The sequence below is a fragment of the Chlamydotis macqueenii genome, chromosome 19, assembly GCF_036417535.1.
Source record: "Chlamydotis macqueenii isolate bChlMac1 chromosome 19, bChlMac1.mat, whole genome shotgun sequence".
NCBI classification, from domain to species: Eukaryota; Metazoa; Chordata; class Aves; order Otidiformes; family Otididae; genus Chlamydotis; species Chlamydotis macqueenii.
Genome location: NC_141574.1, coordinates 5101477 through 5113831, shown reverse-complemented (window position 1 = coordinate 5113831; position 12355 = coordinate 5101477). Strand labels below are relative to the sequence as shown.

At 65.5% G+C, this 12355-nt stretch overlaps 1 protein-coding gene across 4 annotated transcripts in view; it reads left to right on the top strand.

The window, feature by feature from the left end:
- The window catches only part of ABR (ABR activator of RhoGEF and GTPase), a 36088-nt gene extending 24256 nt beyond the window's left edge, over positions 1-11832 (top strand). For 3 of the 4 annotated variants that reach the window (XM_086762862.1, XM_086762859.1, XM_086762861.1), the window contains 11 exons: positions 97-201; positions 704-778; positions 925-1022; positions 1103-1234; positions 7819-7878; positions 8015-8124; positions 8408-8547; positions 9038-9172; positions 9447-9552; positions 11234-11381; positions 11543-11832. In XM_086762862.1, the coding sequence (XP_086618988.1) occupies positions 97-201; positions 704-778; positions 925-1022; positions 1103-1234; positions 7819-7878; positions 8015-8124; positions 8408-8547; positions 9038-9172; positions 9447-9552; positions 11234-11381; positions 11543-11632 (1199 nt within the window). In that variant the 3' untranslated portion in view covers positions 11633-11832. Of the gene's footprint in view, positions 1-96; positions 202-703; positions 779-924; positions 1023-1102; positions 1235-3771; positions 4151-7818; positions 7879-8014; positions 8125-8407; positions 8548-9037; positions 9173-9446; positions 9553-11233; positions 11382-11542 lie in introns of those variants that run through there. The other variant, XM_086762863.1, reaches the window with a different exon arrangement.
- The last annotated feature ends 523 nt before the right edge of the window (positions 11833-12355 follow it).

Here is a 12355-nt window from a genome sequence, read left to right as displayed (position 1 = left end):
GGGACCATGATGGGGTCCCGGGGGATTGCAGCGTGCTCGGTCCCTGGGCCAGCACTGGCTGCATCCCTCTGAAGTTCCTCTCCTGTCCTCTCCCAGACCTCCAGGCCTTCGTCCTGAGCTCGGTGGAGCTGCAGGTGCTCACGGGATCCTGCTTCAAGCTACGCACCGTCCACAACATCCCGGTCACCAGCAATAAGGACGGTGAGCGTGGGCTGGGCTGGCGGGTCCCTCTTTGTCCCCGGATGATGCCAAGGAGGAGCTGCGGGGTGCCTTGGCTGGAGCGGGGTCCCTTTTTGGGGACCCTGGCTGTGCAGGGGGCCAGTCACCCACCAGGTGGCACTGCCGGCGCGGAGTCGGGCTCCCAGCTGGCGCAATCCCGGCTGCAACACGGGGCTGCTTTTGGGGGTCTCTTCAGTACCCCCATGGGCTGGGCAGGACTGGGGTGTCCCCAGGGTGAGACCCAGCCAGCCTTACTGGGAACCTCCCCCGGGGCTGTCCAGAAGCAGGAGAGCTCGGGATGTCTGGCAGGGATAATTGGGAGGGGGGGATATATGTCCTCTTCAGCCATTAGGGACGGCCCTCTGAGGGCTTGGGGATATTGGGGTGTCACCACAGGCACCTAGCACTTGCTATGGCAAAGGCTGGCTCGGGGACGGGAGGGGACAGCTGAGGCCTGACGCAGCCTCTGCTCTCCCTGCCGCAGACGATGAATCCCCCGGGCTCTACGGGTTCCTGCACGTCATCGTCCACTCCGCCAAGGGCTTCAAGCAGTCGGCCAGTAAGTGCGGGTGCCCACCCTTGCTCGGAGGGGCCGGTGCCAGCTGGGGAGCTGGGGTCCAGCACGTGGTCCCACTCTGGCCGCAGCCATCCCCCGGGAGCCAGTGGGGATGTTCCTTGGGCGCTGAGCGGTGTCTGCTCCCCCAGACCTGTACTGCACGCTGGAGGTGGACTCCTTCGGCTACTTCGTCAGCAAAGCCAAGACGAGGGTATTTCGGGACACCACCGAACCGCAGTGGAATGAGGTGAGAGGAGGGTGGGATGCAGGGAGGGGGCTGTGCCCCTCCTTGCCCTGGGGCTGAGCCACCCTCCCTCCGCACCCCAGGAGTTCGAGATCGAGCTGGAAGGCTCCCAGTCCCTGCGCATCCTCTGCTATGAGAAGTGCTACGACAAGACGAAGCTCAACAAGGACAACAACGAAATCGTGGACAAGATCATGGGCAAGGGGCAGATCCAGGTACACAGCTGGGAGAGGCGGGTGAGCGGACTGGGCTGGGCTGGGAGCGTTCCCGTCCTGCTGCCTTCCGTGCTGCTGCCCCGGGGGGGCTGCGGGGAGGGGGTCAGCACCCACCCCAGGGAGGGCTCTGAGCCTGCAGCCCGCCGTCCCTCCCCTGTCCCTCCCCGCCAGCCGTGGCTGTCCCCCTCTGCCTCCATCTGCCTCCCCTGCGCCTCCATCAGTCGCTGTTATGGCAACGGGGGTTTCCAGGGCAACAGCTGAACCACTTCTGATTGGCGGTTGCCAGGCAGGGAGGATGGAGGCCTGGGCTGCCCTGAGATGCTCCTAGGTGAGCAGGAAGATGAAGGGGGGGACAGGCAGACCCCAGACCCCACATCCCCCCAGCACCCGCCTTGGCCAGGCTGCAGGGAGGCCCAGGACAGCGGGGAACAGATCGGGATGGGGGTGCCCCTGTATTTCCCTGGTGGGGACCCCCGGTCCGGCTGCCCTCCTTGCTCTGCTGGGGTCAGCGTCACGCCTGGGACACAGCCCTTGACCCACGGCCGCTTCAAAGGGCCCGGCGCAGCCGCCTGCTCCGTGGGAAAGCAGCTGAGGACAGGTCCCTGGGGAGCGGGGAGCAGCACGGAAATGTGCTGGGAAGGGGACGCTGCACGGGGACGGCACCGGGCACAGGATGGGAGATGGGGGCTCGGCTTCGCCAGCGGCTTGTTCGTACCCGAAATCACCCATCTGTTGCCCTCTCCCCAGGGAAATGGTGGTGTGGGGGTGGCACTGGGTTGAGCGGGAGTGCTGCGGCAGGGAAGGGGCTCAGCGCCCTGTGGGGATCAGCCCAGCTGTGCTCTCGGAAATAGCCTGGGTCAACAAACATGAGTCATGCTGGGAGACACGGGGGTCGGGACGGGGACAGCACAGCTTGTCCCCGCCGTGCGAAAGTCGTGGGGGAAGAAATTGAGAGAGAGAGGAGGCCCTGGGGCTGCTTATCCCAAGGAGGACCTGGCTGGGCGGAGCGGTGTCAGGGTTGGGGCTGTCCTGCTGTCACCCAGAGCCACAGCTCAGCCCCTGCCCCGGGTTTGGGGTGGGTGACGGGGCAGCGTGGCTACGGGCAGGGTGGGCAGTGCTGCTTGTGGGGCTGGGGGCTGTGGCCGGACTCCAGCGCTGTCCCGTTGCCCTCCGCCGTGAGCTGTTCAGGTGGAGATGCTGCCCTGGATGGTTCTTATGCCAGCCAGTCCCTGGGCTCCTCATGGGCTGCTGCTGGTTCCAGTTAGCAGCTCAGTGGTGTCGTGAGCTGGCAGGAGTGGGTCAGTGTGTGAGGGGGGACGCTGCAGCCCCTTTGTGGGGGGCAACGGGGGCCTCCGAAGGCTGCGGAGGTGTCACGGGTGGGCATCGCGTCCTACCCACGCAGAGGGCAGGGGCTGGGGTTGGCACCGGCCTCCTCTCGAGCATCCTGGCAGTGAGCCCCGAGGCCTGTGTGGCGTGGGGAGTGTCGGACCCCCCCCCGGTCGGACCCCCCTTTGTGGGGACACTGAACGTTGTCATTAACACTGTTTTGTGTTTGTTAACCCTGTTTTGCGTGCGGTTTCCAAGGCTGGGACATGCTGTGGTCCGTGTAGAGGTGCTGTGAGGGGCTTGTGTCCCCACAGGGGGCTTGTGTCCCCAGCGCTGTGGGGCTCAGCCCTGCTCTGAGCTGTCCCAGTTGCTCCCAGCAGCTGGGCTGTGTCCTGTGGGTGCTGGCAGGAGTGCTCAGCACCGTGACAGGTTGGGCAGAGCAGGCTGTGGGCTCAGGAGATGGGCAGCGGGTGCGTGAGGGGGGTCTCGGGGCAATGGGGCAGGGTGGAGAAGCCCCTTCCTCAGCCCCTCTTTGATACACAGGGGGGATGCAGGTGTTGGAGCAGAGCCGGCGTTGTCGTGGGCATGGTGGCAGGGAAGAGCTGCCTGTCCTCTTCATGCTGGGCTGGCAGGGGCTCTGGAGGGGGGTGTGGGGGCTCCCTGGATCTGCAGGGACCCACCGGGTCACCCCTATGGACTCAGGGGGCTGCTGAGGGCTGGACCCGGGGGCTGTGCAGGACCCCCCCCAAGCCTGCACCTCGCCATGTCAGGAGGAGCGTTGGGCAGGCAGGGACCCCCCACCACATCGCCCCACAGCAGTGGGGCTGACAAGGGCTGGGGCAGGCTGGGGGGGGATGCAGGGGGGTCCCTACCTGTCCCCAGCCCTGGCAGGAGACTCAAAAAAGTCCTGTCCCCATCCCCCTTTGCTGAGACCGGGAGGGCCAGCTTGGCTCCTCTGCAGAGCCGGGGACGCTGCAGCCGGTAGCGGCGATGCCTCCTGGGACCGCGACCGCCGCTGGCGCAGGGAAGCGGGTAACGGATAACGGCGGATAAGGGATAAGGTGGTGGGGAGGCCAGGCAGCCCCTCCAGCCTTCCCCAGCGACAGCGGCGGGCGGCAGGGCGAGAGTTAAACGCGTGGGGGCCGCCGGGGGGGGGGAACTGCCTTTGAGTCACTTCCTCGCAGAGGGAGGGAGGCTTTTGGGGCTGCCTCGCTGCCTCGCTGCCTCTCGCCAGCCTGGCTCGCGCCCTGAAGATGAGCCCTGCCCTCTCGCCTCCGAGCCGGGCTCCCCTTGCCGGCCCCCGCCATCCCGGCCACCGCTGACCTCCCGCCCGCAGCAGAAGGGATGCGGGTGCTGTCCTAACCCAGCCCCGGCCACCCTTCCCTGGGGCCCTCTTGGCCATCCCGGTCTCGCCTCCCCGAAGCCGAAGCGGTCGTCGCGATGACGGAGGTGCTGATGCAGCCGGACGGGAGCCCCCAGCCCGCGGGCGAGCGGTCGGAGCGTGGCGTGGAGGAGGCCGAGGGGAAGCGTCCCCCCAACACGGGTGCTCGCCTCTGGGGCAGGGTGCGCAGCAAGCTGCTCCGGCAGAAGGTGCCTCTCGGGGTGCGCGGTGGGGGGATGGCTGGGGGGGACGGTGGCCGGCACCAAAGGGGCGTTGGGACGGCTTCGGGGTATCGCCAGGCTCTGCTGTGCGCCGGAACTTTGTGGGGTGCGGGGGGCTCTGATATGTGGGGGGGGGCTGTACTGCTTGTGGGAAGAAGGCTGTGGGGTCTGTGCGTGGACGGGGAAGGCTGTTTGGGTGTTTTGGGAGCTCTTGGGAGCAGTTAGCAGCGTGCGGGTGCTTGTTCCCCTCTGTCCCTCTCCCTCTGTGTGCTGGGGGGCTCACCCAGGAGGCACCGGTGCCTGCGTACCCTCTCTCACCCAGGGTGCTGCTCAGTTTGTGACAGCCCCCCCCTCTCCCCCCCACCCCGGGTCCGTTCAGGGTTCCCCAAGCTCACAGCCGTGTCGCAGCCACATCAGCCTGCTGCCCGTTTTTTGGGGGCAAAAGGAAGGGCGGGAGTGGGCAACGGAAGGGATGAGGGAGGGGAACGGGAGCATCACGGGCTGGCCCTGAGCCCCCCACGATCTCACAGGGTGCTCCGGGGGTTTCCCTCCGCGGGGTTCCCCTGCACGGGGAGATGCTGGCTCGGGGCTGGGCTGTGGCCGTGGACAGGAGCTGCCTGGGCACTCGGGGGTTCGATTTGGCAACAGCGGGGCCGAGGTTTGCTCGGCGGCGGGGCCGCCTGTGACGCAGCGGCATTAACCTCAATCCTGTGCCGCCACCGCTCCCGCAGAGGGGATTAAGGGGCGGCGAGGGTTGCACATGGAGGCTGCCCAGCGGCTGCCGCCGGCTGTTGCTGGGTCAAAACATGAGGCAGTTCCATTTCCCAGCCCCACGCGTCCCCAGCGCGGCCGCCGGCTTCCCTGCCTGCTGCCGACTGGGAGCACCGGGGCTGCAGGGACAGGATGCGGCCCCGGCGGGTCTGTGCCGTGGGTGCCTGCCGCTTGTCGAGCTGCTCTCGAACAAGGCTGCGAATCGCTGCTTTTTTTGGGGCTGTGCTTTGCCACCGGTACCGTTCACTGGTGTGGGGCCCACTCAGCGCCCATGGCATGGGACTGTGGGTTCCCTGGGGAAGGAGCTGCCGGCATGGGGGTTTGCTGGGGGCATCGCCTGCCCAGCGGAGCCGGGGGCAGCTGCAGGAGGCCAGGCTGGGGTGGTTGCCAGCTGGGAAGCGACCCCGGTTGTAGCAGCTCCCCAGGCTGGTGGTGGAGATGGCCTCGCCGGCTGAGTCACCAGTTTGCTCCCAATGGCTTCGCCCCGGGCTGATGGCTGGGTGACCTCATGGGTGTGAGATGCGAGGAAGGGACGTGCCCTGCCACAGCGCCCCAGCGCTTGGGGCCCGGGGAGCTTCCACAGGCGTTTGGAGCCATCCCAGCTCCTCACCTGGGAGCCCCGGGGATGCGACGCTGCCTGGGTCTGTCTCGGCTGCCGCTGCCTGCACGGGAGCCGTATCCATGGTGTACGGCCCAGAGGTGACTTGAGGACAAAAGCCCAGGTTGTGGCCTTGTCCCCTTGGGTCCAGTCACCCGTGCATGGGACGAGCAGCAGGCAGGGTCTGCGAGGAGCAAGTGTCAGCAGGATCAGGAGGTCCCTCTGCCACCAGAGCCTCCCCACCCTCTGCAGGGCTGCTCATGGCCTGCCGCGCTGCAGCCTTTCTCTCTGCAACTGGAGGCCTTACCCTACAAGCAAACACCTTTGGATAATTTGGGAAAACAGGACGATGGCCCATCCCTGCAGCCAGGGCCAGGGGATGTTTCCCCTCGCCGTGGATGAGCGTGGCACTGCAGCAGATGCTGGCCCGCGCATGGATGCTGCGCTGCTACTGAGAGTGCCCCGAGACGCAGGCGGGAGCAGCCTGGAGAGGTGCTGGTGACCCAGCCGAGCCGTTTCCCCGGGCACAGGCTGCTGTTTGAAACCGACTGAGCGCTGAGCTGCCGAAAAGGACAGCAGCATGCCACTCGTGCCATCCTGCACAGCGCTGGCAGGGAGGCTGCTCCCCAGGGCTCCCAGGCCAGCGGTCCCCCACCATCCCGGGATGTCCCCGCGTTGTGCTGGAGGGAGGCAGCTCCCGTTGGAGCAGAAGGAGATGGTGATGGGACCTGAGACGGGGTGCGCTTGCCAGCGCCGTGTGGGCAGGAGCTGCCTCTGGCACTGTGGGTGGATGCTCCCGTCCGTCCTCCCACGCCCGGAGACGAAGCATCGGCCGCGGCTTTGCTTTCTGCGGGGAGCGGGCAGCACGGCGGTGCCGCCCACGGTGCGGGGTGCCAGCAGGCCACAGGGACCTGCCCCAGCTGCATGGGAGCTCAGGCCGGCGGTGCCAGCTGAACTAGCCCAAATTTGGGGCTGTGCTGGGTGTTGCGGGGAGCTGGATGGGGACCGTTCCGCCGGACCAGGGACAAGCAGCTGCAGGGAGGCAGCGTGCTTGGGGTAAGGTCTGCGGCGCTGGCAGCAGCCAACCTGGCTTTTATTAAAGCTTTCTTCAGAGCCCTGCTAAAGCCCTTCCAGATGTGAGCTGCCAGGGCCATCGGAGCCAGGGGGACCCAAGGGACGGGGATGGGGAAGGCGCATGTGGTGGTTGCAATTAAACTTGCGCTGCGGAGCCAGGAGGTGGGGCCGCCAAGGAGCTGCTGGGGCTCACCGTGGCACAGGGCTGGGCGTGGGGTGATGCCGTGGTGCTGGGTCTGCGCCGAGAGCCAGGGCAGCTTGAGCCTGTCCTCAGGAGCATGAGGTCTTGCCATGCAAGAGGGGACACGAGGGACCCCAGGGTCCCCCCCATCACGATGTGTGGTGGTTTTGTGGGTAGCCAGAAGCTGGGGCAGGAGAATGGCAGCTCCGTGGCTGGAGCAGCAGCTCTGGACATCTTTGCGCTCGCCTGGAGCATCTCCCGAGCCAGTAGCTGTGGGAAACTCCTGCGTCCTTGAGGACTGACCCCGTGTGAGCCTTGCCTGGCAGCTGTGCACGCGCGTCCCTGGGAGCCCCCGCCAGCCCCCACATCCCATCCCCTTCCCCGAGGGGACATCAGTGCCAGGCTCTGCCCCACTGCCCGCCCCCTGCATTACAGGGATCGATGGGGCCAGATCGATGCCACCAGCTGGGGGACTGAAAAACCCCGAAAGGCAACTGCACCCGCCTCAGCCCAGCCCTGGGGCCCGGCACCCGCCATGGCACGTGCCAGGGCCTTGGGAACGCCAGCCCCTCGCCATGGTGGCTGAGTGCCGGGGCAGCGTCACTGAGTGCCCCGCTAGCCCCAAAGCCAAAAATAGCAGAGCCCGTCATTCCCAGGGGTTATAAATAGCCTTGGCTATGGGGAGATGTTGTTTTTCTGCACGGAAAATGCTGCCCTAGTTCTGTTTCATCAATCCGACGCCAGAAATAGTCCAGATTTCTTGGAAATTTCTTGCTGCTTGGGTATGGGTTCAAGCAGTGCCTCGCGGGGGTTTGGGGGGGACCGGGTGGGGAGGCTGAGCCCACCCGGCTTCAGGGCATGGCCAGAGGGACCCCAGACCTTCCCCTCTCCATCCCCGTGCCGTGGGCTGCACGTTGCCAGGGAAGAACATATCCCATGCCCCACACCGTCTGCAGGTTGGGGGCTTCGAGGGCTGCCAGGCCGGGACAGGGCAGCATCCTCACGGAGCTGACGCGCCATCTCTCCCCACAGCTGGACCCACAGGCCGTGCAGACGAAGAACTGGCACATGGACGTGATAGAGATGAACGGGGTAAGGGGGGCCACAGGGCCCCACAACCTCTCGCTGTGACGGCAGCCCCTTCCTTGGGGCTGGGCCATGCCGCCGTGTGGTGTGGGGGTGAGGGGCCAGGGCTGGGTGGCTGGGGCTCACTCCCGGTTTCCTGCAGATCAAGGTGGAGTTCTCCATGAAGTTCACAAGCAGAGACATGAGCCTGAAGAGGACTCCATCCAAAAAGCAGACGGGTGTCTTCGGGGTCAAAATCAGCGTCGTGACAAAGTATGTGTGGGGCTGGGGGAGCCTGATCTGCTCCAGTCCCTGTGGGCGTGGGGTTGGGGACTCGGGGGACCTGCACCATCCTTGCAGCACGTCCCCTTGCTCCCACCAACGCTGGGAGAGCTCAGCTTTTGCGTTCTGCTGGGGCCTCCCCCGTTCCTTCGCTGGCCCCCTCCCTCCCACCCAGCGTGCCCATCCTGCCCCTGGCTCGGGGTTTGCAGGGCTGGGCTGGCCACGGTGGAGGTCCCCTGGGAATCTCTGCTCATGCCTCCGCTTTCCGAGCCAGGCGCGAGCGCTCCAAGGTGCCTTACATTGTGCGCCAGTGCATCGAGGAGGTGGAGAAGAGGGGCATCGAAGAGGTCGGCATCTACAGGATCTCTGGCGTTGCCACCGACATCCAGGCATTAAAAGCTGTCTTCGACGCAAGTGAGTGTCCTTGGGGACGGCCGCCCTTCCCGTCGCGTTGCCCTGGGAGGGTTTGGAGGCCCTGAGACCCCCCTGGTGCCCTGCCCTGCAAGCCGGGGGTCTGGTTATTGCACCGCATGTGTGCAAAATGTGCTGGTGAGCCTAGGGGCGAGGAGGAGCACGTAGCTGGGGAAGCAATCGCCCAGAGGTCCCAGCCTTGTTTGTGCCTCGGTGTCTCCGAGCTGTCTCCACGCCTGGCCGGCTCCCGGGAGGCTCTGAGTCAGAGCGACGTTGCAAATGGATTTGCAAGTTGTTCCGTGTCCCGTTGCCCGGCTGGGCGGGAAGCGCTTGGCTCTTCCCAGCCCCAGCCTGGCTAAAACAAGGCCATGGACCCAGCGGTCCCTGCCCTCTGGAGGGGCCGGGGTGACACAGGGGGTTGAGACTCAGAGGGGAAGGAGATGCAGGAGGCGTCACAGTCACATGTGGGTACTCTTGGGTGCTCTCTGGACAGATAACAAGGACATCCTGGTCATGCTGAGCGACATGGACATCAACGCCATTGCCGGCACGCTGAAGCTGTACTTCCGCGAGCTGCCCGAGCCCCTCCTCACTGACAGACTCTACCCCGCCTTCATGGAGGGGATCGGTAAGGGCCTGGGGACGGGGAAGGGTCGGTGCCCAAGTGTGGCTCTGTTTGGCATTGCCTGCTCCGGGACGGGACACTCCCAAGGGTCCTTCCCACTCGGCTGTCGTTGCCAGCCCCAGGCCAGCTCGGGGTTTGTTGTGCTGCTCCCCAGGGGTGCAGGGTCAGGGCCCGCTGCTCACACACAGGCTGGGGGGAGATCCGGCCATGGCGGGTCCCGCTGCTGCACAGGATGTCACCAGCCCCTGTCCTGAGCCCTCTCCCCTATTCTCTCCAGCTCTCTCGGATCCTGCTGCCAAGGAGAACTGCATGATGCACCTCCTCCGCTCGCTACCTGACCCCAACCTCATCACCTTCCTCTTCCTACTGGAGCACTTGAAAAGGTAATGGCTCGCCCTGGCCCGCTGAGCGGGACAAACGGCAGCTCCCGGGGGGCTGCCCAGCGCAGGCGGGAGGCGTGGGACAGGTCCGTGTTGTGGCTTTGCTGTGAAGATGGGATGTGAGCAGAGTTACAGCTGCTGTCTGCTTCCCGTGGTGCCTGCACACCCAGCGATGTGGGCTAGTCCCAAACTGGAGGCAGATGGTGCTGCGCTGGTGCAGACTGGGGCTGCAACTGGGGCCCGCAGCAGCGCCGTGCTGGGCAGGTGGCAGAGAGGTCCTTTCCCCTCCCAGCCCTGCCCAGAGGGTGCAGCCCCAGGTGTGTCCCACCCGCCCCATCTCCCTGGGCTCCAGCGCCTTCATGAGGGTGCTGGCCAGGCTGTGGCCTCTTCAGGCTGGGACCCGGCACGCCTTTTGGTTGGTGTCAGTGTTGGCTTCCCGCAGCCCCTGTAGGATGCAGGAGGGATGCTGGAGCTGTTCTGCCCCACGGAGCAGCCCCCGGCCACGGTGCCAGCGGGGACTGCGTGGCGCGCGGCCGTTGACGCGGGTCAGCTCTGCAGGGAGCACGCGTCCTCTGGCAAGACGCAGCCCTTGGCTGCCGCAGCCGCTGTGCAGCTGGTTGGACAAGCTCTCTGTGGGGAGCAGCTGGCCTCGGCACAGGACGGGGAATCGACTGGGAGCCGTGCACGGACCCCTTAGCGGGAAAACTCTTCCACCAGCGTGGCAGTAGCCCCTGCAAAACGAGGTGCAACGGTCCCTGTGACTTGCCTGCAGCGGGTGGCCCAGACCCAGAGAGGGTCAGCTCTGCGGACATGTCCCAAAACCGCAGGTGACACCCTGTGTTGCTTGTCCCAGGGCGAGTGCAGCAGTGCGTGGTTTGCTGGGCTTTGTTTTGGCCCAGATGAAGCCCATCCGAACCCGGGGATGGGCAGTTCTGGGGCTCACTGGTGCCCCAAAACCCATGGAGGCGGTGGTGCAGCACGCACAGCCCGGCCAGAGCTGACCACGAGTTTGGGACCAGGGCTCACGGCTCATGTTACTTGCATCATGAAGCGTGGTTGGGGTTGGTTGGTTTTTGGTTTTTTTTTCCCCCTCTGGTTTGGCGAAAACCAAACAGAAAAAGTGATTGATGCTGGGGGGCGGGGAAGGAAAAATCCATTTCCAGCCTGAGAACCGGGCACAGCCAGTTCCCACATCTGCTCCCCTGGCCGGGGCTCAACTGAGCAGCCTGCGCCGGGGAGCACAGCTGCCTCCTAACATGGCAGTGTTGTGGCCGTGCTCCCCTCGGTGCGGGCTGGCTGGGGTCCCCTGGGGTCCGAGGGGTAGGACGCCTCGCGGGGAGTGGGTGCAGGGCTGGCACAGAGCTCTCCGTACCTTGCCAGGGCTCGGGGAGGGTGGAGGCTCTGCAGCACATAAGCAAGCAAGGGCTTGGTCGCTGCCACATCACACCTGGGGCTCCCGGCCAGCCCCGGCAGCTCCGGCGGAGGCCGTGAAGCGGGCAGAGCTCCCTGCCCTGCATCTGGGTTTGGCAGGGGCCGGGAAGGGCAATGGCAAGTTGGAGATGTCCCGCTGGGAGTGGGGGAGAAGGGAGATCAGCGCTCGCCCCGTCCCGCAGCGCCCCGCAGCGCCCCACACTGAGAGAACAGCATTAGGGGCTCACGCTGCCTCTCCCCCCGAACTCCGCAGGGTAGCTGAAAAGGAGCCCATCAACAAAATGTCTCTCCACAACCTGGCCACTGTCTTCGGGCCAACATTGCTGAGACCTTCAGAGGGGGAGAGCAAAGGACACCTCACCCTGGCCTCTGACATCTGGTCCCACGACGTGATGGCTCAGGTAAGAGCCGTGCTGGCAGCATGGGGCCAGAGCCCGTGCCAGCACCCCTCAGCAGAGGGGTTCACCTGCCTGTCTGCATAGGTTTGTCCCTCTGCTGGATGTGGCAGCTGGGAGCTTTACCCCTTTCTGGCCTGATGACCCCCCCATTTTGCCTGCTACAGGTCCAGGTCCTTCTCTACTACCTGCAGCATCCTCCCATCTCCTTCACTGAGCTGAAACGTAACACACTTTACTTCTCCACGGACGTGTAGCCTGCAGGGAGAAGGCACCAGCTGCAAACACTCCCAGTTCCCTGCTGGGGCACGTGGACTGGATCGCAGGCCCCCAGGGAGACCGGCCCGGACCCGGGACCAGGACGGTGCCGCCTGCAGCTCCTGTACAATCGCGTACCAGTGGCCCGGTCCCACCCCAGGCGCCGTGGCTCTCTGTAAAGTAGTCGTGTCTTATGTCCCTTCTTGTGTTCAAGAATTGTTTTTATGTATATTTGTTCAACGGAAGAGGTAGTGACTGACAAGGGCTGTGGACACAGGCTTCCCCCTTGGCTAGTTTTCGCCTGGACTCCTTTCTGCCCACGCACTCCTACCAGGCACCGCTCGTCTCGCCCAGCTTGAAGCCTGCAGCATCCCACGAGCGCCTGTTACGCTGCCCAGCTCCCTTGCCCCACACCTGCATGTGCAGCACTGGCTCGCTTCAGAGGCTGGGAGCTCACGGGCTTCCCTCCCCGGTGACGGTGACGACCAGCTCTGCTTTGGCTTGCTGCCTGCGCAAACGTTGGACCCCGTGCCTGGATCCTGCTCTGGCCCGCGACACCTGCGACCGTGAGAGCAGAGGAGCAGGGTGCTGCTTCCTCCTCGCCGCATCATTTCTGGGCGCTTTCAGGCCAGTCCCCTCTACAGCCCTTATCCTGTGCTTTGCCTGTGCGCGTGTAGCGTGGCGGTTCCTTCCCTCGCTGTGTCTCGCCTCCAAGTAGCGTT